Raw genomic sequence first — 23,489 nt, forward strand, 5'->3', positions numbered from 1 at the left:
CTCTCTGAATAAAACACTTCCTGTGTCGCTTTATATCAAATTTGATCTCTGCTGTCTCCTCAGCTCAGTGGCAGCAGCCTAACCTCCCCAAGCCCAAGAAGGTGCGTCCCTCCACCAGCCGCTACGCCGCGCTGACGGAGAGGGGGCTGGACGTGAAGGCGGCCTTCTTTCCCGACTCCAGCCCGCTGCCGCCCGGTGGCCTGGTGGAGAGCGACGACCTGTAGAGACCACAGGGAGGCACGAAGATCTGCGACGTCACCCCCAGGAAAAAAAACAAAACATGAAAAGCTGCCCTGGATCTCAGCACTCCTGAGACACCGGGGGAGGGCAGAGTGTAATGATGTCCACCACCACTGAACTGCAGATACAGGAGGAGAGCGTGGGAGGGCAGAGCGAGACGGTTTTCACACGTTTTTATACATTCACACAACCTGTTACATATTACAGAATTCATCAAGTTGCTTCCCCAAAGTTTAATTTGATCAACTGGACCTGGAAAATGATTGAAGACAAAAAAAAAAAAAAACTCCTTAAAGTGCCTCTCATTTCTGTGAAGACACAAAACAGGTGTAGAGATGAAACTGAGTTACTATGCATGTTCAAGTGGTGCCATTTGAAATATAAATACAGTATCTATAAATACTCACCAGCTTTGTGCGGAGGAGAAACGATGAGTTTGAAGAGACTGAATGATTCAAAGCAAACGTAGCTTTGACGAAGGAGATCACGAGACTTTTACTAAGTGGGCTTGTGTAGCACAGATATCTACAGTATCTGATTGTAGCCAGAGTGTCATTCAGTGTTGTCAGGTTGTAGATTAGCTAACAAGGTATTGGACGAGGCCGGGCCTTACAAACTGTATGTTATTTTTTTTTTAGCGGAAGAAATGAGGTTTGGTTAAAAGAAGGCTTGTGTGCGGCAGAACGTAAGAAAGGTTTGGAGTTAACGTGAGGAGACGACTACGGAGGGAGAAGAAGGTTGAATTAGAGACATGAGACTGACTGGTTGTAAAAGATTCATGACACTGACAAATGGAAAACATGAAAAAGTTCAGCGACGGCAGATCATTTTGGTGATTTTTCTTTCTTCTTTGATGGGTTTATTTTTAGAGGCGTGGATTGAAATGTTCTCACTGGAGAGAGGGTGCTGTGAAAGGTTTCAGTGTATTCGTCACACACACACACATCACAGATTGTCCATTTTATTTTTGTATGAAAAAAACGATTTACTTGCCCAAAAGATCTTGACATAAATTATATCTGCAGCCTTCCGTTCACTGATAAACCAACCTCTCTGTATCATGACATTTTATAAATATATTTACTGCCTTAAATCACTTAATGCAACTGCATGTTACTTTTTTGGACACTTGTACGGTGCCAAACAACTTTTACCAGGATGTATAAAAACACAACTTAGTTTTTTTTTTCTCCAGTGTTCAGGGGTAGAAAACACTCGAACATAAAAAAAAAAAATAATAATTAAAAATGAAACAAGGTATATTTATATCTTCTATGTACTTTACAAAATGGACATCTTCTGTGTCTGTTCAGAGCTTGCATTAGCTGACTGTTACTGTGTTTGCACATTTCTATGCCAATCAATGCCTGTATATGGATTGTTCTCCTGATATTATTTTAGATTATGAAAGTTAATAAAAATCAAACTCTTCAGAGACAGCGTGAAATGTTTTTACAGACTGGCAGACTCCTCCTAAAACAATGAGAGGAAGCCAAAAGACACATCAGCAGTCCCCATTGGAAATACCGTTCCTGCTAAGAAAGCTAATCGGGGTATTAAAGCGATGCAGAGCTTCAGTTGAACGTCAACACGATCGAGGTTGGTTCATGTAAAGTCCTGCTTTTGATTCTTATCAACGCTAACGGCTTGTTTTAGTCAAAGCTGCATAGCTTTTTAAATCTCATCATGATGGTCACCTCCAACCCAGGCCGTCCTCACTGCAGGTCCACAGCTGTAACCAGACACTCAAAACATTCCCACAGCTAAAAATACCCCAAAACACACACACACACACACACACACACACACACACACACACACACACACACACACACACACACACACACACACACCTCCACTACCTCTAATTTCCTCCAGCTGCAATATGCCGGGCCCCTCAGCAGATCCCTCCAGAGGTGGGCTCAGGGGCCGCTGGGGAGGGAGAGGGGCTGTGAGGGGGTCTCCCGGGGAGGTGTGTGTTTGTGTGTGCGTGGAGGGGGAGGGACAAAACACGAGCTTTAGGATCAGCTTCACAGTCATGGAAAAGAAAATAAAAAAAACCAAACAACAGCGTTAAATCTACTGATCACATTCAGGACCCCGGGGCATCGAGGTCTGGACCGGGCCAGACACTCTGGAGTCAGCAGCGTTAGTCATGATTGACTGTCACAAGCATCAGGCCACGCCCCCTGTAGCTGGACAAAGTGACTCAGCAGAAAGGCAGAGCTACAAGACAGTGATCTGAAGGCAGACGTGGGTTTGTCTCCTCTGTCACTGGCAAGAAAACTGCCTTTTAACGACATATTTTGTTTACTCTGAAGGCAGTCCTGTTGATACAGATAAGACAGTCTTGAGTTTAATGTGGCCACAGAAAAAAACATTTAACTTCAGCTGTGAAGCTTTAAGTGCAAGAGTTTTTTCTGATTACATCCATTTAGATGCTGCTCAGTCAGTGTCCCCGTCCCTTCATGCTCCTTTATGTCTCAAATCAGACATTCAATATTCCAAAAAGAGCAGAGCGCATCTTCCACCTGCCTTGCTGATATCGTTCTGAGTTCTGCGATAGAAGCCCCCGACTCCCTACATGGCCAGCTGCAGCCCTCCATCGACCACCAGCACCTGTCCTGTGATGTAGGGAGACTCCAGGAGGAAGAGGACAGCCTGGGCCACCTCCTCCGGCTCGCCGAATCTCCCCAGGGGGATGGAGCGCACCGTGTCCTCCTCCTTCAGCCCTGCCGTCATGTCGGTGCGGATGAAACCTGGAGAGGAGAGAGCAGTAAGATGACTGAAATCAGAAAAGTGCTGAGCGAGCAGAGAGAGAAAGGTGTTGTGCTGTACCTGGAGCCAGCAGGTTAACCCTGATATTGCGTGAAGCTACTTCTTTAGCCAAGGAGCGAGTGAAGCCTTCTAGACCTGCTTTAGTGGCACTGTAGACACACTGGCCGGCGTTCCCTTTCAGACCCACAACAGAGCCTGCAAGCACGAGACACAAGTCCATTAAGACTACGTAGTACTAGGAGCAGGACCCAACCGATATACCAGCCGGCTGAATTTATCGATTGATATTGGCCAGTCAAAGATACATTAGTGTCGGCGTATACGTAGGACGATATGAAACCTTTTTTTCAGAACATAAAGATGCTCGGGGTTCATTAGAAACTGTTCTACTTGTGTTATTTTTTAGTTATTTATAATTAATAAATTCACAGTGCACTAGTGTCAGTGTGGACAATAAACTGTGTTTATACTGTCAAATATATCAATATCCAATTTTTTTTTTTTTACTTCCTTACATCGGCCCCAAAAATCCTGTATCAGTCGGGGCCCATTAAGGGGTGTGCCATATTGTATTGTAATGATAATTTTGATCAAATTTTTAATAGGTTAAATTAATCTAATATCGGGATAATGGCAATATTCTGATATATTGACAGTACGTTACGTGTGCAACTTACACACAACAACAAGCCTGGCCTAAACTGTGGAAGGGATTTCTTTACAAAAGATCAGACGTACAAAAAAACATGTTTTTTTACTGAATATTTGAAGGTCAACTTTCACTTTTACACAGAAATATAAAACTATAAATAGAATTGCTTTTGAAATGAATAATAAAATGTTTTTCAGTATTTTGATCATATCTCAAGACTATTGTTATTAAAGAAATATTGTGAAATTATTTTAGGGCCACCCCTACCTGGTATGACAGAAATAAATGACTCCTTATCTGATGGATGAGTCTGACAAAGGTTTTAATATATGCCTAATGATACAGTTCACATACTTGACCCGTTTATGGTTTCACATCCCGGTGTGATTTTCCTGATATACACTGCCCCCTAGTGGCCATACTGGAGAAACACCGCTGTTCGTGCGCTGCAGCAGTCAGTACCTATGTTAACGATCGCTGCTCCCTGGGTGTGCAGCATGCTGCGCAGCGCTGCCCTGCAGGTCAACATGGAGCCCAGCAGGTTGGTGTGAAGCAGAGCCACCATGTCTTCTGGCCCGGTCCTCAGTAACAGAGCATCTCTGAGGACACAGACAGGCAGAGTCCTCTTATGATATGAACATGATATTCATTTATATAGAGGGTGAAATACTTCTGCAAACGGGGCGAAGCATCAGGAGAGGCTCACCTGTTGATGCCAGCTGCGTTCACAAGATACGAGATGTTTCCGCAGGTCTTCTGGATCCTTTCAAAGGTTTTCTGCACCTCCTGCTCTTTGGAGACGTCACAGCCGAAAGCCACGTGGTCGGCTAGAGCGCACGCGCACGCACGCGCACCCACAGTTGTTTTAAAAAGTGTTTTTTGTTTTGTTTTTTTGTTTTTTTCCCCATGTGGTACATTTAGTGAATGAATCCCTGAACACGGACTCCTCCCTCTTCTTGTCTGACATTTGAAGTCTGTTAAAACAACCGGAGGACCTGAAGGTGACGCGATTGCGCTTGAACGACGTGAGGGATTAAGATCATGGATTATCTCGTGCTTCTCCTCGAGGCAACATCATCCAGACTGAGTGTTCACCCTGACTCACAACACACCGACAGCTCAAATAAATCAACGACGTTGGGAAACGCAGAAAGTAAACAGGTGACTGCGCACTTTTCGTTTTATTTAGAGGTATATGCTGCACGTCTGTGTGTGCGTGTGTGTGTGCGTGCGTGTGTGTGTACATCTGAGTCTCTGCGTGTCCTTTACCTCCGTGTAGAGATGCCACGGCGGCCCGGGCAGCTTCTTCGTTCCTGGAAACAACAGCTAACCTGCAGCCGCGCCGAGCCAGCAGGCGGGACGCGGCGCCGCCGACGCCCCTGGAGCCCCCACACACCACCGCCAGCCGGGACATGACGTGCTGCTGCGCCGCAGGGACCAAATACAGATAAACAGTTCCCTTCAAATCAAACGACGCGGTCCGGTGACCTCACGCAGGACACGCAGGACACGCGTGCGTGTTGAAAAGGTTTGACTGAGTGGATCGAGAGCGAGCGTGAGAGCAGCGGGTGCTCGCGGGCGCGCCCCCGTGTTTTGTTGTCATTGTTATTGCGTCGCTCGTCTTCGGTCGGTAGGTGGCGCAGTGAGCACGCGGAACTTCACCCGCTCTGGTTTTTCGTCTCAAGGTTTGTCTTTGGGTTTTGTTGTTTGCGTAAAACACCTGTAGCAGGGATTTAATGCAAAACATGTCAATGATCAAAATTAAAAAAAAAAAAATAAAAAAAAAAGTTTTGTCATGATTTTATCGTAGTTTATTCGACTCCTGATTTTCCTACGACGTCTCATCAATATCGAGGCCGATATTTACAGAAATCTTCGTGTTAAAGTATGCTATTTCTTTTACAGGAATAATTACAGTTATCTCCAATTTGTACTAATATTTATCCATGCCGATGCATGTACTGTGAAATAACATTTCATTGCAGTCATTCCTTTTCCTCTGTGCTCCATACGTCATCGTTCCCTCTGGAAATATATTTCACCAAGAAAAGCAAAACTGTCACCGGTGCACACGCACACAATAAGAGTGATGTAGAGAGTGGGTGTCCTTGGCCTCCACCTGGACAGTCCATCACACTGAGACCTTCTGCCACATTAATTTGATGATGTTAAATCACACTGACAACCGCATCATACCCTCAGTGCAGCAGAAAAACAACCACTCACGGTGTGATCTGCTTTAAATCTGTTCACTGATTTCAGCATTGAGAGAGAAATTGAACTCGATTTGTATTCATATCACCTTCCTGAACACATTGTTTCCCTCTTTCACAGCTTAGTGATCTAATGATACTTACCGGCAGAGCTGCATTTGGCCCTCATACACACAAGATATGGCTCTGTGACCCCTGTACATCCACATCCACACACACACACACACACACATTCCTGCTTGTGCACATATTTACTATTCAGTACTGAGGATTGGTTCAGACCTGCATGACAAAAAAACCTTCATGTTTTTCTGGATTTCCTGGAACTATTTTCTTTTAATTTGGAGGTATACATGTCCTGTACAAATACACCTGGACTATTGTGACTTCGGTACATAGAAATCTATTCAAGGAAGCCCAACACGTGCCTCAAGTCTGTGTTCCTCACACAGTAAAGGGTTCAAGGAGGACTTGACTGACACTCCTTTCACTGAAGTGACTTGAAATGGCTCACCTGCCAAGAGCTTAGCCATTATCAACAATTCTTGACCTTGAGGCTCAATTCCTGAATTCAGCCCTCGGAGATATACATATTTGACCAACTCTCTGTAGCTCATGTCCTCTATTCAAACACTTCCTACTTGACCTGCAACTCGCAATTAAGTCTGATAGCAGTGTTCCTGCAACCAATTCTGCATGTGAATAATCTGCTAACAAAACAAGCCAGACAACATGAAACCAAGTCAGACAAAATCATTTTGAATACACATGTTCTTTGCGAACAAATGCACTTGTTTTCATTATTCCTACACAGCGCAGTCTCATTCTCATATATCGGAATAACTTATTTCCATGGTAACCCATCCTCTGCAGGGAACGGAGCACAGCACAATGACCTCTCTGGGTGCTTGTCAGTTCCTGTCAGTGTTTCCCAGCTGAACACACTGGGCAGGCTCACCTCTCCCCAAAACGCTCAGCTCTGTCACAGAGCCTCCTCTGCAGCGAGAACCTTTTATTCCCGCAGACACTAATGACCACATGTACCACGACTTCCCCCGAATACATTTAATTAGAAACAACCGTCTGTGCTGCCGATTGTTATGCCGATGTACACTTACTTACTTATAAAGGCAGAGCCTGTGCACTTGTAGGTTTACGAACACCATCCATTGCTTGTAATGGGCCATTTAGTAATTTCAGCAGCGCTTTAGTCAGACAGTTCTGCTCTGGCTGCAACACCAACATTTATTATTAATTTCAAAAACATATAATTCAAGAGAGTAATCCTGATAGTTTTATATTTCTGTGTAAACGTGATAGTTGACCTTCAAATATTCAGTAAAAAAACATGTTATTGTGGATTTTGTACATCTGATCTCTTGTAAAGAAACCCCTTCCACAGTTTAGGCCAGGCTTGTTGTTGTCGTGTGCAAGTTGCACACGTAAGGTACTGTCCCGATATTAAATTCATTTAACATACTAAAAAAGAAAAGGTCAGTGGAGGGAACACAAAATCACATTATTGTCACAAAATTACGACATCACCTTGAGGAAATTATGGAAACCATTAGCTTTTATTGTTATAGAGATTTTTACAAAATGTGCGATTCCCTCAAATACTTCAGAATGTTTTTCACATAATAGATTTGTGCCAAATAGGTTGATTTCAGTTTCACCATTTTCAGACATAAAACAGAATAACTACAGACAAAAAAAAAAAATTAAAAAAATCAAGTAAGTCACCTTGGCATATAGAAAATCTGTTAAACTGGATCGAGCAAACTTAAGTTGCCGTGTGTTCTGATAAATCAATAGACTAGTAATTATAAAAAAAAAGAAGAAAAAAAAAGCTTAATGTTTTGAGACTGTGCAGCGTATGCATGAAAAATCTGGAGAAGTCATTTGGATTAGAGATGGTGTGATAGTGCATGTCGGTACAAATGTGTGCATCTGTGTCGGAGGAAGTCTGACGTGGATTTTTAAACGCTTACCAGTGACATGAAAAGACACTCATGGGGAAGAGTTTTTTTTTTTTTTTATCAGAGCCTGAGGTTGGTGTGGTGACTGCCAAGACAACGAAGCAACATCAGGTGACGTCTAAGTACCAAATCAGAAAAAAAATAAAGAAAAAAATAAAAGGCCCCTAACAGTGATTTGTACCATCCTTTTCCACTCTCTCCAAATTTCAAACAAACTACAACATATTCCAGCAGTCAGTTACACAGTGGTCCCCTCGATTAACAACTAAACACTACAAAGAAACACGCACTTTAAACTCTGGGTCTAATTCAGTCAGTAAATTCATTCTCTAAAGCCAAATTTGGCACGATTCAGTGATTACCTCGACTCCCAACTTGTTTAAAATACCCCCGAGGACCTTGTAGGACTTCCTGAACATCAGATGAATAAGCCACAATATATTAAGTGTTGTGAGGTCCTCTAAGGCAGGAAGGGGGCCGGTCTGTAATGATTCCTAATAATACCTCTACTTTGTAGGATTTCCTTGATTTTATTCCAATAAAAAACAAAGGAGGAATTACTTGCCGACATATTTGTTTTGATGACGCACTTTTCATTTTCTTACATATTCGTCCAAAAACTACTCATTCTTTTCCTTTTATGTTTAACAAGCACCAAAACTACGAGCGAATCCCCTCCAATCACAAAGAACTCGTACAGTAATTCAAGTCAGTACAACACTTAACATTAAAAACACTTACCCACAAAAACAAAAAAATAAAAATAAACAAGGGCTCAAAGTGATTGATTTCAATACAAATTTGAGATTCAATAGAGTTACACTACACACCTCTTCCTGCGGAGTGATGCAATAAAATGCTACTTCAGGCAAACATTCTGTGCTTTAGCTCGCAGTGTTTTTATTGCCACAAGTCACATTAGGAATGAGTTATAGTGTCCAAAAAACTGAGAGCCCGCCAAAGGGTCGCTGTGTTGGGTTAGTGAAACGACACTCTCCGAGAGCAGCAGGTGTCGGCCTCTGAAATGTGTAACTAACGTAAATATACACCGAAAAGAATCTGCGCACTGTTACGGAAATGTTCTGTCGCTCCGGTGACGTAGAGCTCCGTCTGGGTTCGGCTGTTGCCGGGTGGAGGAGGGGTTAGGAGAGCAGCTACTCTGGTCAGTAAATATAAAGAAAAAATAAGGTACAAAGTATGCAATACTTGACGTCAAAGTCCATTTTGGAGTGTTTTTTTCTTCTTTTCTTCGCATATTAAAACAGTCCCCGGCATCTTTCACCGCTTCGGCTCCTGCTTTGCTAATCACTTGCAAATATTTGATGACTGCAGGTGAAAGCCCTGAACTCTGCGACCTCGACCACACCAGGAGAGAAACAAAGTGGACATCTGCCTGTGAATGGCACACAGAGACATCTCGTCAGTGTTCACCAGGCTGTGAACTGTAGCTACTGGGAGTACTCGAATGTGCAATACAGCAGATCTCTCTCACGATCCTCTGGTTCAGGTAATGTCTTCAGAGCAGGGGAAGCATCTTTCTTCCTACTATGCAGCACAAGTGATTTGTTCTGATCCGTTCCACCCGATACACCGTCTCCTGTCTGCTGACGGTTTGAAATATAACGGCAGAACTTTTATCAGCAGTCCGGTAGAGAAAAGTAGAACTGATGAGGGGGAATACGGCATAAGGCATGTGCTTTACTTAACCCCTTAATGTGTGGCACTACAAAAAGGTCAACCTATGAAATAAGTTAAAATGTGTAACATACTGATATCAACAGTTCATATTGGTTGTTTTAGGACTAATCATATTTGTGTCCTTATGTACAATAAAGTGAGGAACAGTACAAGGCACACATTTAACAGCTGAATTGTTACAAAGATATAAATAACCAACAACAAAAAAAGAGAAGTTCATGAGTAGTGTGCTCTCCTCTAACTGTCCTCTGTGCTTTCGTTGATGACATATCCTGGTTTTCTCGGCAGCTCTTCCTCACGTTCTCTCGCAGGAAATGTCGATACGATGGTGCCGCACCAGCAGCCTTGCGAGTGCTGACCCGTTTGGTTTCTACGGTGACAGTAAAACGAGGCCAGCAGCTCTCAGCGTAATGGCGGTTCACTGTAGAGTGTGTGTGTGTGTGTGTGTGTGTGTTAGATGCTGTCTACAAAGCTGCCGGGGAACAGTCCGGTCCTGCCGTTCCTCTGCAGTGTGCCTTTGAACCAGCCGTCCTCCCTCTTCCTGTGAACAAACACAATGTCGCCCTCCTTAAGTTCCAGCTCAGCATCGCTCTGGGGAGGATATGATACCACCACCCTGTACCTGGGGAGGACAGCCACAAACACAGTGAGTGACTGATACACACGGCAACAATGACAACCGATAAGTCCTGATACCTGTGATATGGTGTTACGCTTTCTGTGTACAGAACAGATAAGCGGGACGACCTGAAACAATGCTACGAAACTGCAGAGCCGCGTACCTCTCACATATGATGGGACGTGCGTCATGCTGTTGGGATAAAAGAGAGGAGCAGGGCTGGCGAGGAGGGGGGGCAATAGGAGCGCATCCATCAAGGGGACTGCTCTTCCGATGGGACTCTGGGAGTGAGGAGGATGAGGAGGATGAGGAGGCAGCAGCAACAGCAGCAGGTTCGGGCTCCAGGCAGCTGACTGAAGCGGAGGGGGGGGAGGTGTCCGGGCCCACGGCGCCCTGCAGAACCTCTCCAGCAGCAGCCTGCTCCGCCTCCAGGGTGGGAGAGGAAGGAGGCGAAGGACGAGACTTCTTCTTATTGGAGGACAACAGCTTCAGAAGACTTTTCTTTTCTCTCTGGAAGAAGAAGACGGCATCATTTTTTTATGTTGGAGAACTGGAGCGACTGCTGAGGCAATGAGAAGTAATTTTCACAGGCGGGTATATTTCTAGTGCCTGAAACACTGTTTCTCTACTGCTGACAGAAAAAACTAGTCGGATAAATTCCTATTCTTTGCAGAAAGGTTTGATGTGTGAAAAATCATGGGTGCTGTTTTCTAACAAAGACAGATCAAACGGAAAGAAAGAGAAACGCTGTGCATCGTCACAACCTCTCCTTGTTGCTGCCGACGGTGAATCCTGTCTGTGATTTGCATTTTAATGAGACACTCTGAAGGCATTTCAATTATCTTCTCTCCACCATGATAAAACATACAGACATCTACTAGAAATAGAAACAGCGACAGATAATTGGATTCATCGCAGAGATTCTGTGAATAACATTGAGAATATTTGGACATATCCCACCTTGACATCTTTGTCCAGTCGGCAGGCGAGAGCTGCGTTGTTAGACGTGGGATTGAGAGCTGAGCTGTTCCCGACAGGCACAGCGAGGACAGTTAAGGGTCTCAGGGCATCGCCCTCCAAAGATGCCGCGCTGACATTGGGGGGAGTCAGAGAGGTGGCAGCGCAGCCCATAGCCCGGGTGCAGCCCTGGGCGGGGCCGGAGCTGGGCTGCGAACACACTGCGAGGTGTGGCAGGTAGGTCACGGGAGTTGCAGACTGGATGGGTGTCACTGCTGCTGTGGGCCTGTCCTGACTGTGACATGCAGCTGCGAGTGGGACATAAAACAATATTAGACATTTAAATTCCCTTTCAGACAATGAGGCAACGTCCAGTAGCCGTTTTCCAGCGAGTGCACCTGTACCTGTCCGGACCGCGTTGCGAGCCTGATTCACCGTCATCTGGGAGCTGACGTGCAGCGGGACTTTGGGCTGTTGGCCTGTGGCTGTCTGAGCTGCCGGTACCACCGCTGCAGGGTGGGAGCTGGCAGGTACCGCGTTAGAGCACACGGTCAGGGGTTTGTTGAAATCAGGTCCGGGAACGATGGCCCCGAGGGGAGCAGAGGAGGGGCTGACGATGGTGACTCCTCTGCCGGCCTGAGTGCACAGACTCATGGGAACTTTGGGCTGGGTGCTCCCAGACGCTGTCCTGAGGGGAGAGCATGAGAAGACAGGGGAACATTACACATTTACTTTTTTTATATCATAAAATTATTCCCGCGTTCATGTTTAAAAAGGCTCAGTTGATCCTTCTACTTATTTCAACTTTAAAACAACATGGGAGCCTTGTTGGGCACTAACAAACTTATAGGATTTGCAAAAATGAATGAAATAAGTTTTGTTTTGATGGAAACCATCAATGCTGACAGATTCTGAGAGCTGAACTCTGAGCTGATTTTTTTTTTTTTTGCAAAGCTGGAATGTGTCTGAGCGCCAAAAACCTCCTCAGCTGAAACTATCTGTGTAAAAGAAAAGTAAACAAGCAGCTGTGGCTTTACCAATACAACATTACAGATATATTGTTTATTTTATACACACTCAAAACCAGCAAACTAGAGGAATGATGAAGTCATGACTATGCATGACAGTCACACGTACTGCCAGGTTTCACATCCATTTGTCTGAGTGTGCAGAATGTCGACAAGCATGAAAGGCTGACAGTGAATAAAGGACCGACCTGCTGACTGGGCTCATGTAGTTCCCGGGGAAGACTCCAATCTTGCCCGTGTGCATGGAGGTGCCCTTGAACCAGCCGTCCTGACAGCGTTCCAGCACCAGAAACATCTCTCCCTTCCTCAGCTCCAGCTCGTCCTCCTTACGAGGAGTATACGGGAACATTGCCACATAGCTAGATTTAAAAAAAAACAAACAACAACAACGGTAAACATAGATGAGATGTTTAACAAACACAAATACAGACACAACTGTCATGGCTGATTTCCCCCCCTGATGGAAGTATTTTGTACAGCGTGCCATTTGTTGTTTGCTGTCTAGCTGTACATCTGTCATCATCTCCTCAGAGACCCTCCAGCAGAGACGGCGCCCTCTGACCCAGAGAAAATCAGCACTGGAGGACAAAACAATTTGCAGGTCATCTCTCTACAGCAGCGCAAAAATAACAAACAGGCGTGGACGGGCAGGCAGCGACACCAGAGACTCAACTGGGATGTTTTCAGTCAGACTTCGGTGTTGTCAGGGGGGGAGGGAACACAGTCTGACCTGTGTGCACCGGCAGACCCAGATGACGGCGGGGAGGGCAGGCATGAGTGCATCTAATTCTTATCAGGTGTGTGGGGTTTCTTTGGGGGGGGAGTAATGAGGCTAAAGGTGAGGGGGTCAAAGGTCAGGGGGTGACAGAGAGGATCTTCCAATGGGACCCAGGAGACTGTCACACACAGGTTTTGACCCTTTCACCTGTGCACAAGCTCACACTCTGCAGGCTCACTTTGACAGCTGGGGGGAGGAGGCGGGTTGGGGGTTGGGAGGGGCGGGGTGGGTGGAGGGGGTGGGGGTGGGGGGGTGTCCTCCCTCTGAACTGAGCATGTGCGCTTCAAGGCCCCGGGCCATCGGTGTACAAACCGCTTGTGACATTTCACTGCACATTTAAGAAGACTGCATATTTTGGTGTGGGACTGTTTTTATAACTCACACTGTGGGTCTTTGTCTCCCACTTTGGTCGCTTATGCTGGGGGAGGGTCTCTGTCCGGCAGCCAGCGAGTACGCCGCTCCGCCGACGGAGGACTGCGGGGGAGGAGGAGGGGGCGGTGGGAGAACATCCTGTAAAACAAGAATGTAAAAAATAAAAATAAAATCAGATTTACGTTTAAGTACAATTTCGCCACAATTCATTACTTATTTCCTCTCGTTTAGGAAGTGGAGACAAAAAAGTAAAACGAGCCTTAAGAAAAACAGAGAACACGTTACGTAAGCAAAGAGACCAGTTTGTTTATGAGCAACAAAAGGAGAGAAGGAGAATGAGAGATCATCTGTCATTTGGGTTATTCCCTCCGGTTTGCTGACACCAGGGGAGAGCGGTTTGGCAGACACCATACAGCCTTGTCCCCGACTTCCCCTTCGCAGCGCAAGGATCTCCTATTCTGCTTGTTTGTTTGTTGCTAGGAGACCACATAGCAAGATGTCAAATCCATTGCAGTATTTAATTGGGACCATATGAAATGAAAAACATGTCTGTAGGCACACTTCAGAGCAACCCTCAAACCAACCACGAGTGGATTCATCTTGACTCACTTGTTTTCCCTTGTTGAACGTCTGCGAGGTCAAAAGAGACTCAGGTTTTTTGACTTGACGCTGATGATCGCAGCGTGTTTTTAGATTTTCTGTGTGCTTTTTGTGCTTCTAGGATTAAAATGGAAGTCCCCAACATGCTATGTCAACATAAGTCACATAATAACACCACTTTAAAATTATATATTTTTTTTAGAAAAAGCCCAAATGAGCTTTCAGTGTGTGGGAATGTCAGGACAACTCCTACCCAGGAGCGAGACGAGTCTTCCCAAGCTCAACATTGGCAGCGCGGAGCAGCAGAGTAATAGCTTCCATGACACACTTGGGGGGAGGAGAGTGGCACAGACGGTCCTGTGGTATGTGTACAGGCCTATGTGCATGTCTGTGGCAATGTGCGTCTCGGTTCGCTGCTGACGCTGGAGCTGAGATAATTAGGTTGCCCGCAGGCTAGAGAAATCATCTGTACAAAAACATCATGTTGGGTTTCCAAGTGAAGCGGAGAGCTCAACCTTTTGTGTACACATTCCTGCTCATTCAGAAACTCCACATGGCAGAGCATACACACAGACAGACGGGAAGTGTGCGTGCTGTTTTGTGTGGGCTGAAGGGAGTTCTTGACACTTTTTTAGTTGTACCGACTTTTTTTTTTTTCCCCCCTTCTGCACAAACGTGTCAAAAACTTGTTAGGAAGGGACTTTTTTTGCTAAAAAGATTTCTCGGTGATGCCGTCTTTATGGAGTCTGTTCACAAATTTGGGAATATTAAAACTCCTGTGTCTCATTTGACAAGAGAATCTAGATGAACACAGTTTCACATCCAAACAGCCTGATGCAAGTGTGAGATGAGGACGGTCTATTCCAGGCTAACATTACTGTGTGCGTTAGCTCAGTGCTTGCAGACAGAATGTACATTACAGTGTGTACATTTATCCCTTTTATGCACACATGTTCAACCTGCATAATGTTATCATGCAACCTTGAAGTGTATTAAATAGATACAAATAATACCACCAAATGCCACATAAACACACACACAGATAAAGTCAGCTGTTTAATCTGTTTGAATAAAACACTCCGACAATGATTCACTGTTTTGGTTGCTTAAGCCTCGTGTTTGCAAGATTTATAAAAACCTGCACATGATTCCACCTACCACAGGGATGGATGTGTAGCTGGTCTCCGAGGGAAATGTGAAGACCGTTGCTGTAGTAACAGGACTACTAGGGGGCGGGGTCACGATTAGTCCAGTTGTGCAAATATGTACCTGTCAACACAAAGGAAATGTGGACCATTAAATAGACCATACCGAATCCCAATGTAGTGGACATGCTTACCTCACACATGTAGGGTTCTAGCACATGACTGCAACCAGTCGTATTCTTATCAATTTGACCTACAGTATAAGACACTACATCATTATACAGGAAGTGTGATCACATGCAGTATTTTAAAGCACACTGTAGTTTCATATGAAACTCTTTCCTGTAACATAATGTACAAATGACTCTCTGAACAGTAATGCACACAAGAGGCTTTGTACCCTGCTCATAACCACAATGTGGACGCGGTGATCTGATTGGCCGATAGAAATCAGGTGACCACACAGCAGGACATTTCATTGGGCGTGTAAAGAAAGGTGGGTTCCCTAATAAGTCATCCCCGTGAGTCATAGCGGTGTCCTGGCAACGAGGCCAAACTGTTGGACACACAATATCTCCCTGTAGCCTGCAGGCTCGCCCTCCATGGATGAGTGCTCCAGGTGGAGCCGCCTCTTACAGGTGAACCTGACAGAAGGCAGGGCAACTCAAACGTAACCGTGTGCTCAGGAGTCACGCTGTCTGCCTGAGATAAATAACACCGAAGTACAGGGCAGGTATGACATGCCAAATTAAATTAATGCATCTCCTTTAGAGTTTACAGAGAATGCTATAAATGACAGCCTGTTTTGTTTTCCTGACAATCCTTCCTCATCATCTAGTTCTTTTGGAGACATGTTCATTTCCAAGACAGACTGCTCAGCCCTCCAGGCAACTGAGGCTTACCTTTGTTGTTTTTTTTTTGTCTGGGAATTGGAAAGAGAGAAGACGAGCAGAGTTGAAGCAGAGAGAAGAGACAACAGAGGCCGTGCATACAGCGCCTGGAGTCTTTTATTGTGTTTTTATTTAACAGTGATCAGTAAATCAAACATATTGTTAGCCCTGCTGCCACGGGGGAGGATCACTTTACAGGGGACAATACATGTTTCCTTTATTCTTGACGCATCCTGATAATGGTTAGTGGGCAAAAAAAACGTTTTCATTAAACCATGATTACACCCTCTGTGTGAATACAAGTCTTTGATGCATAACTCATATTTACATGAAACGGTTTTACTTAAAAAATAAATCAAAATAAGATGGCAGCTCTTCAAGATCCACTCTCCTTGTCTTTCACATAAACACACTATAGATAAACGATTGATGATAGAGCTTAATAGGGGGGTTTGGAGCAGAGCATCTCAGAAATTCTGCAGTAACCAGACGACACACAAAGTATTTTCAGGAGCAAAATAAAATTGCACAAAAAGGCAGACAGTGATAGAAAAACCGAGTTAGCTGCAATTTGGTTTATAACCACAAACTCTTAAAAACAAACTTTTACGTGGTTTTAATAACAAGCTCTCGTGAACATCTAAGTCGATGCTCATAATAAATAAGGCCAATCTTCTGAGGAGAATAAAACTCCTAAATAAAGTCTCTAGAATCGTCAACAAATGGTGAATGATGGATTCATTAATGTTTAATAGCTCTGATTTACCATATGATGGGCAACACCTATTTGACTATATTTCAGACTGTTTACTTGGCATTAGCTGCACATAGTTTGAGTCACAGAGAGCGTCAGACGAAGATAAATCAACAAGACTAGCACTGAGTCAAAGCTCGATCTCAAGCAGCTGGCAACCACAAAGCAGCTGTGAGCTGCTGTCATGTCGGGATTGGTGTGGAAACCTTTGGGGCTAAGCTGGAGTCGTTTTTGTGGATGACTGGAGTCACGCATCCATGATTTCAAACGCTTGGATGGAGCAATGGCCTGTTCGGTATGACAGGGGGGGGGAAGGGAAGGGAAGTCAGCCTAATTGCTGACAGAAGGAGAGCGAAGCCTTCGAAAAGCAACAAACATCTTGTGAAAACAGAAAGAGCTGAAGCTGGATGCCGTTTCCCAGATGCATGATTGTGTCTTTTTTTTTTTTTTTTACAGTTATGCAATCAGACACCGCTGAACAGGAAATTAACAAGTCAGCTGGTGAAGATAGTCACTTCAACCACAACGCTGGATTAAAGAGCTCCACTCATAATGTACATTTCACAGCTGTGTTAAAGGGCCACATCTGTCTAGATGCAGCTGTAAACTGTGGAAAACAAAAACATCAGGGCAAAGACAACATCTATAAATAGCTAAATGGCACCCTTTCGTATTGCTGTACTTTTTTTTTGCACACTTTTTGCGCTCTGTATTAAGTCGGCACACTGAGTACGAGAAAGGAACCCGAGATGCATCTGCCTGCCTGTGGAGAATCTTACCTGTGAAGGTGCGCTGCAGGAAAGCCCCCCGCTGATCTCTCCGATGCGAGCGGCTGCTGTGGGGTTGCTGGAGCTGATGAGGACCGGCCCGCTGATCTCCATGGAGTGGCGCTGGGGGGGAGGAGCTAGCACGGGTTTGTGGGACATGGTGAGAGAGGTGAAGGAATGTCGTTTCTTGCTGTTCTTCTTCTCCCCTGCCCGCTGGGCACCGTTGCTCTGGGGTCCTGAGGAGGCCCCCTCACCAGAGTCTCCACTGGAGTCTGATGGCTTGTCCAACTCTATAAGCTGCCGAGCTGCCGAATTGAACTACGAGAGGGGAGGAGAGGCACGGGGAGAGATGATGAGGAGAGGAGTTGGAAATGAGCGATAAAGATGAAGAAATGATGTTAAGAGAGAATTAAAATGATCAGGAAAACTGTCACGCTCTGTGATAAAGCTAATGTCATGGAAGAACTGGTGAGCAGAAGAATGGTCTATCATATCTTAAAGCTGAACATATTGCAGCGTGTTTACACGTTCCAGTTGCATTTCAATCATCTGACGGAACAAATATGTTCCTATTTTAATCAATTCAGCTGTCAGCACAGTCGGCATAACTCGTAGTCGCCCGTAAACACGAGCCAAAGCATATTTTTCACACTTAAAGTTCATTTCCTGCATTTTACGCTTGCAACCACATTGACTCTGAGGGCGTCTAAACCATGGCTGACCTGCAGCTCAGTGCTGCACAGACACAGATGGAGCTGCTGCTGCTCTGCCCAGGTGCTGCTCACGCTATGCCCGCCATGCAGACATGGGTTTAGTCTGGGGGACTTGATGGTTCTAAGCCAGCTACGACACTGCAGGCTTTGTAACCCCTTCAGGCACCGTAATGTGGGACTGACTGTAAGGTAAAAAAAAATAAAAAAAATCAAAGAGGTTCCAGTTAATCACAGGGTGCGCTTGCTTGCAGTCACACGTTGCCCCAAGCAGCTTCTACTTAGGACATAAAAGCGTTTCTCTCCAATCCAGCAGTGAAGCTGTGCAGGTTCATCGTCACATGTCAGCACATTAAGGTAGACATGCAGGATTAAGAGCAGGTGAGGGCCATTTACTTTAACAAATTAAAGACTGATTTTAAAGCAAAAGCAGTTTACTTTATATATACACACATGCAGCTAAAAAGGACACAATAGCTCCAAAGGCCACGAATACACTTTGACCTAGATATTCACTAGTGATGCAAACAAAAAGAACATTTTGGGTCATGCTATATGTTTGTGATGGTACTGCATTTGTTTATGAAATCTAAAGAAGTGACAGGACAACAAAATGTTCCATTCTTCCATTCGGTGGCTTTGGCTGTGCCAAAACAAAATGATGCATAGAAATATTCTGCATTCAGTTTCTGCAAAACCCTCACTCAGTGTAAACAAATCTGAATATAAAAAAGAAAATGCACAGGAAAAGGATCAAAGATGACTGTCACAGGTTTGAGTAAATATTCCTCCAGAGACAAACTTCAACACAGTCCTGCAATGCCTCACTGCTGTATCTTATTCAAGACAAACACTATTCAGAAACACTATTCTTGGCCAAATAGATTTTTTTTTTTTTTTTTTTTTTTTATATAATATTAATAACAATGCACACAGTCACTGACAGTGAAATGAGAATGATCTTTAAAGGGCAAAGATTTGCTTCTTTCTGTCTGGATTATTCCCAAAGCTTTTATGTGAGCCCTGCGGAGAGACTGTGGCTGTCTAAATCTTCAAAGACATGTTTAGGGGCTCTATGAAACATATAAGCATTTCAAAAGGAAGAGGAGCATCATACACACTCTGCGAGCTGTATAAGTCTAGTTCAAAAGTTCAAAAGATCCTGAGACTTTGCCAATCACTGTCAGGCACACTTGCTCCACCCATGATAGGTGACATTAAATAATCTATTTCATTTTCTTACCTCCACATATGAGATGGGAAAAATTCCAATTTTATCTCCCAGCATTCCCTCTGCCCAGTTTTCATCCACTCTTCGGATCACAGTCAGGATATCATCCTAAAATTCAAGACAGAGAGGGCAATGTGTGAGGAAAAACCTAATTAAGAATAGTGCTAACTAAGAGTGCTGTTCATCCTGGAGGAGCAAACACTGAACAGAACTAATGTTTTATTGAATGGAACAACATACCCAAGAGGAAAAACTCTGGGGTTTAAGGCATGGCATTTTGTTTGGAAAACTACTTCGTAAGCGCGTTTCTGTTTTTGCTCATGTGGCACATAAACTGATGACAGAATACAAAAACATCAAAGTATGACCCAACAGCTGGACAGACATAACAGCTTAATTATTGTAGTTAAGCAGTGTCTTGCTGTATGTGGCATTCATTCTCTCCAGCCTAATTACAGCTGTTCATCAAGAAAGCTGGCTCACAATACAAACGGTTTCTCTGGGCGTCTCGGTTCACAACCCTGACATTCTAACACACACATAACTTGAGAAAATGAATGCTTAGTGTCACTGTAATGAGAGGTATTTTTGTTTTACTACACTGACCATGTGGCAGAAGTGTGGATGTTGCAGTACTACCTTGGAAAAGGGCAGGCAGTCCTTGTCCGCCTCTTTGTCTTTGAGCTCAAAGTCGTACAGAGCCTTGCACTGAGGTGGCGGCTGCGGCAGCGACTTGATGACCTGGACAAAGTTGGTGGGGAAGAAGCCGTGGACTCCACCCATCTCCCCGTGGTACCAGTTCTCGTCCACTTGCCGGCGCAGGATGACAATGTCTCCCTTGCTGAACTTGAGGTCTCCTGGTTCCTTGCCATCGTAGTTGTAGAGCGCCTTGGCACAAGGGAGCTGGGGTACACCCTGAAAACAGAGATTAAGAGTAAACACAAATGTCAAGTCCAATGCTGCATCCCCATTCTGCAGATACTAATCTTCAAGTGGATATGCAGTGACAAAGTGGCACATTTTTCAAAAAGTAGTACGAGTTGTGTTAGTTTTGGTGTACATTGTGGGACTGGAACATGAGCTTATGTCAAAGCTGCAGGCTCCAAACCGAAGAACATTTTCAGAAAGGTACTGCGGCAGCGCCAGACAACAGTGCAATGGAAAATAGTCAAAAGAAGGCTCAGCACGCTAACAGGCTTGTCAGAAGTCCATATAAAAGTCGTAGCCATCAAATTTTAAAACGGTGTTCACAGTCAGGGTTGCCACTCTTGATTCAAAGAGAAACCAGGTCCCATTATGAAATGCAACAAGTATGTTTTTACACTATAAAATATACTATGTGTTCACAGTTGCAAGTAGCTGCCTAGCAGAAGCAGAAGGCCCAGGGTCCAATCCCTTTATCTTCCAGAGGAAGGTTTTGTATCTCAGCCTGCAAGCCTGAAGTCCTGAAAGGCTCATTCAGGGAGCCACAATCCAGGGAAAGAGGGACACCAAGTGAGGGGGGAGTAGCAGGATAGAGAGGCATCAATGTTCTCCATTCAGGGTGGGTGTCCATGAGGAAGGCTTCAGTCCAAACAACCCCCCACCATTTATCCCACTGCTGTTGGACACCGTTTGCAGTGATCAGAATCACAAACACCACTAACTGACGGGATATGAACACTGAAACTGCACAATCAATAAAGAATATAGAGTGTGATCAGGAAAACATCTACAACTGTAGTTGAAAGTGGCTGAGTGAGAGAGCGAGCCAGAGAGAGAGGGGTTAACGGCGAGTTTGGAACCGGCTCCGCAGTCTTGTTAAAGGCTAATGAACCGTTTAAAGGCTCAGAGGAGAATAAAAGTACAGAATGAGCCGTGATGGTGAGCCAGGGTGACATTACCCTGCTGCAGAGAATCACACAGCCTGAAGCACAGAGCCAATCGCTCTCTGGCTCTGCTGGTCTAGCCTGCGGGGAGGGGGGAGGGGGGGGGGGGAACCGCAGACCCCTGCTTGCACACTGCACTGGAACTGGGCCTCCTTTCAGTGGAAAACAGGGCTTTTGAGCCCACCCAGGCCTGGCAGGGAGTTTCGTGATGAAAATGCAAATCAAAGTGGAAGCGCTGCCATTTTTGTTTCCAATGACTGAACAGGTTCAAGCTACACAAAAGCAAGAGGATCTAATTACATGGTAAATATGAAATACTTGTCCCACTGAAACCGTGACATTTGGAAGCACTTGTTTGTACACTGAGGCCAAGACTTAATAAAACCTCTGGTAGTAGCACAGTGTTCAAAGTCAGCATTGTTACGCAATTACTTTAGCGTATGGGAAAAGGGATTAGAGCCATTAATTGTGTTGGTAAACAAAGTCTTTTATGTGCAAAATACTATACTAGAACAGTATGTCCTGTTTATTAGGTGGAGTGGAAAGGTGAGAGTGGTTTAAAGTCTAGATTTCCCTACTGACTCCTACTAAATTAGTTTAACAGTGAATGGTTGTTTTTTTTTTTTTTTATAAAGGGTTTTGTACTGGCCAACAAAGAACAAACTCACTCCTGACAGGGTTTTAGTCCCACCCTCCTACTGCCCATTTCTCAGCTGGTTTTTGATCTCCCTGTCCCAGCCTCATAAAAGAGAGGTTGTCAGCAATGTTACATTTCCATGTTTCACTCGGCGTAACGTAGTGAGAGAGTGAAAATCAAGAGCCTGACTGCAGGGGCCTCTGGATGCAGGAGCTGGTGAGGGTGTGTGTAGGACGGAGTAAAACTGGGGCTGGGTGATGGCTGTGGGGGGAGGAGGGGGTTTAATATCAGGTGTGAATCCATGGAGACAGGGCTGTTGTGTCTGCAGTGGACCTCCATAAAGGAGCACCATCAGTGCAGGCCAAACATCCCCCTGGAGAACATAGAAAGCCTCTAATAGGAACATACAGAGTAGAGCTAAAGAGCTCCTTTCACATGAATGCTATAAAAAAAAAAGTCCCCGCACACAAGTGCACACAGATTGTTTTTTTTTTTATCTTTATTGCTTTTAACCCGTCCCCAGGAGCAGGATGAGACTCCAATAGTGTCCATCTCTGGATGAATCTCTGCCACAGATAAAGCTCCACAGCCAGAGAGACACGAGAAAAGACAACACCATCAGATAGAATTTTTTATGTTCCAACACACGGCGAGCACGTTTTTTGTTTAGTTTTTTCGTCACCCCACCTTAATTGTTCTCAACATCTGCAGAGAAAGTTTATGGAAGTAATTATACAGCAGCATAAGCCACTGTTAGGTTGCCGTATCAGACCGTTGCTACCCTAATGAGCACATGCAGGCAGCATCTAATGACTTCTAGCCTCTTTAAAGATTTATAATACATGATTACCCACAGCGGCAACATCCCACTTCAACCCCAGGAAACCAAAACACAGACAAGAGGCTCATGGTTCTTGCATGAACATAAATCCTCTGACTGCAAAGTAACCTCTTTTTTTTTTTTTTTTTTACAAGGTGTTAAAAAAAACGCTTAAAGGCCATCAAATAGACAAATGTTGTCAAACTGATGTGAAGAATTAGACAAAATAACAATTTGTGTTTTGGTAAAATATGTGGCAACCAACAGAGACGTACCTATTGTTTTGTAAGATGTTTTAAAGCCTCGAGTTTGGATTTTGGCCGTCGCCAAGAAGCTACTTTGGAGCCAGACGTGACCATATTTGGACGAACTGGGGAGGAGTGAGCTGTGGCTCTGAACGGGAATCAGAGAACACTACACCCCGCCCACCGACAGCAGAAACCTGACTGCACTCAGGCCTGTCAATCAAACAAACAAGCCCCCCAAAAATGCAACTTTTTGAGGCCTAACATCTAATTAATGATGGGATTATATTCGGATGGACCACCAGAAAACATATAAGAAGGAGTGACTTTAGTCAGTGATGTCATAATGACTTCATGTATTAACTTTTTATTTCATGAGAGAAGTTGAATGCGGGTCTATGGAGCCTTTCTGGAGCCAACCCCTATTGGCACTCAGTGGTATTGCAGCTGAACGCTCTTCCACATTGGCCTGAATTCTTTAGACCAGGAAGCTATGTCCACTTTTATA

At 44.6% G+C, this 23,489-nt stretch overlaps 3 protein-coding genes across 9 annotated transcripts in view; 1 reads left to right on the forward strand and 2 right to left on the reverse strand.

Annotated features, from left to right (window-relative positions):
- palld (palladin, cytoskeletal associated protein) overlaps window positions 1-1,675 on the forward strand; it is a 54,161-nt gene extending 52,486 nt beyond the window's left edge. For all 7 annotated transcript variants that reach the window (XM_069150721.1, XM_069150723.1, XM_069150725.1 and 4 more), the window contains one exon: window positions 64-1,675. In XM_069150721.1, coding sequence (XP_069006822.1) covers window positions 64-224 — 161 coding nt within the window. In that variant the 3' untranslated portion in view covers window positions 225-1,675. The remainder of the gene's footprint in view (window positions 1-63) is intronic.
- On the reverse strand, window positions 1,188-5,084 carry cbr4 (carbonyl reductase 4). Its single transcript, XM_069150739.1, has 5 exons — window positions 4,940-5,084; window positions 4,377-4,497; window positions 4,133-4,269; window positions 3,079-3,213; window positions 1,188-2,999 (listed from the first exon to the last, which is right to left on the reverse strand). Exons 1-5 carry the CDS (start codon window positions 5,082-5,084, stop codon window positions 2,821-2,823), a joined length of 717 nt encoding a protein of 238 aa, XP_069006840.1. The 3' UTR covers window positions 1,188-2,820.
- A 2,354-nt stretch (window positions 5,085-7,438) lies between these two features.
- sh3rf1 (SH3 domain containing ring finger 1) overlaps window positions 7,439-23,489 on the reverse strand; it is a 30,868-nt gene continuing 14,817 nt past the window's right edge. The window contains exons 3-12 of the mRNA XM_069150740.1: window positions 20,051-20,326; window positions 19,424-19,519; window positions 17,483-17,788; window positions 15,073-15,183; window positions 13,325-13,452; window positions 12,353-12,523; window positions 11,541-11,824; window positions 11,140-11,444; window positions 10,343-10,689; window positions 7,439-10,182 (exon numbers count right to left, since the gene is read on the reverse strand). Of these exons, the coding sequence (XP_069006841.1) occupies window positions 10,014-10,182; window positions 10,343-10,689; window positions 11,140-11,444; window positions 11,541-11,824; window positions 12,353-12,523; window positions 13,325-13,452; window positions 15,073-15,183; window positions 17,483-17,788; window positions 19,424-19,519; window positions 20,051-20,326 (2,193 nt within the window). The 3' untranslated portion in view covers window positions 7,439-10,013. The remainder of the gene's footprint in view (window positions 10,183-10,342; window positions 10,690-11,139; window positions 11,445-11,540; window positions 11,825-12,352; window positions 12,524-13,324; window positions 13,453-15,072; window positions 15,184-17,482; window positions 17,789-19,423; window positions 19,520-20,050; window positions 20,327-23,489) is intronic.

This window comes from Embiotoca jacksoni, unplaced genomic scaffold (assembly GCF_022577435.1).
Source record: "Embiotoca jacksoni isolate LCO1_2020_lvr unplaced genomic scaffold, fEmbJac1.0.p SCAF_16, whole genome shotgun sequence".
NCBI classification, from domain to species: Eukaryota; Metazoa; Chordata; class Actinopteri; family Embiotocidae; genus Embiotoca; species Embiotoca jacksoni.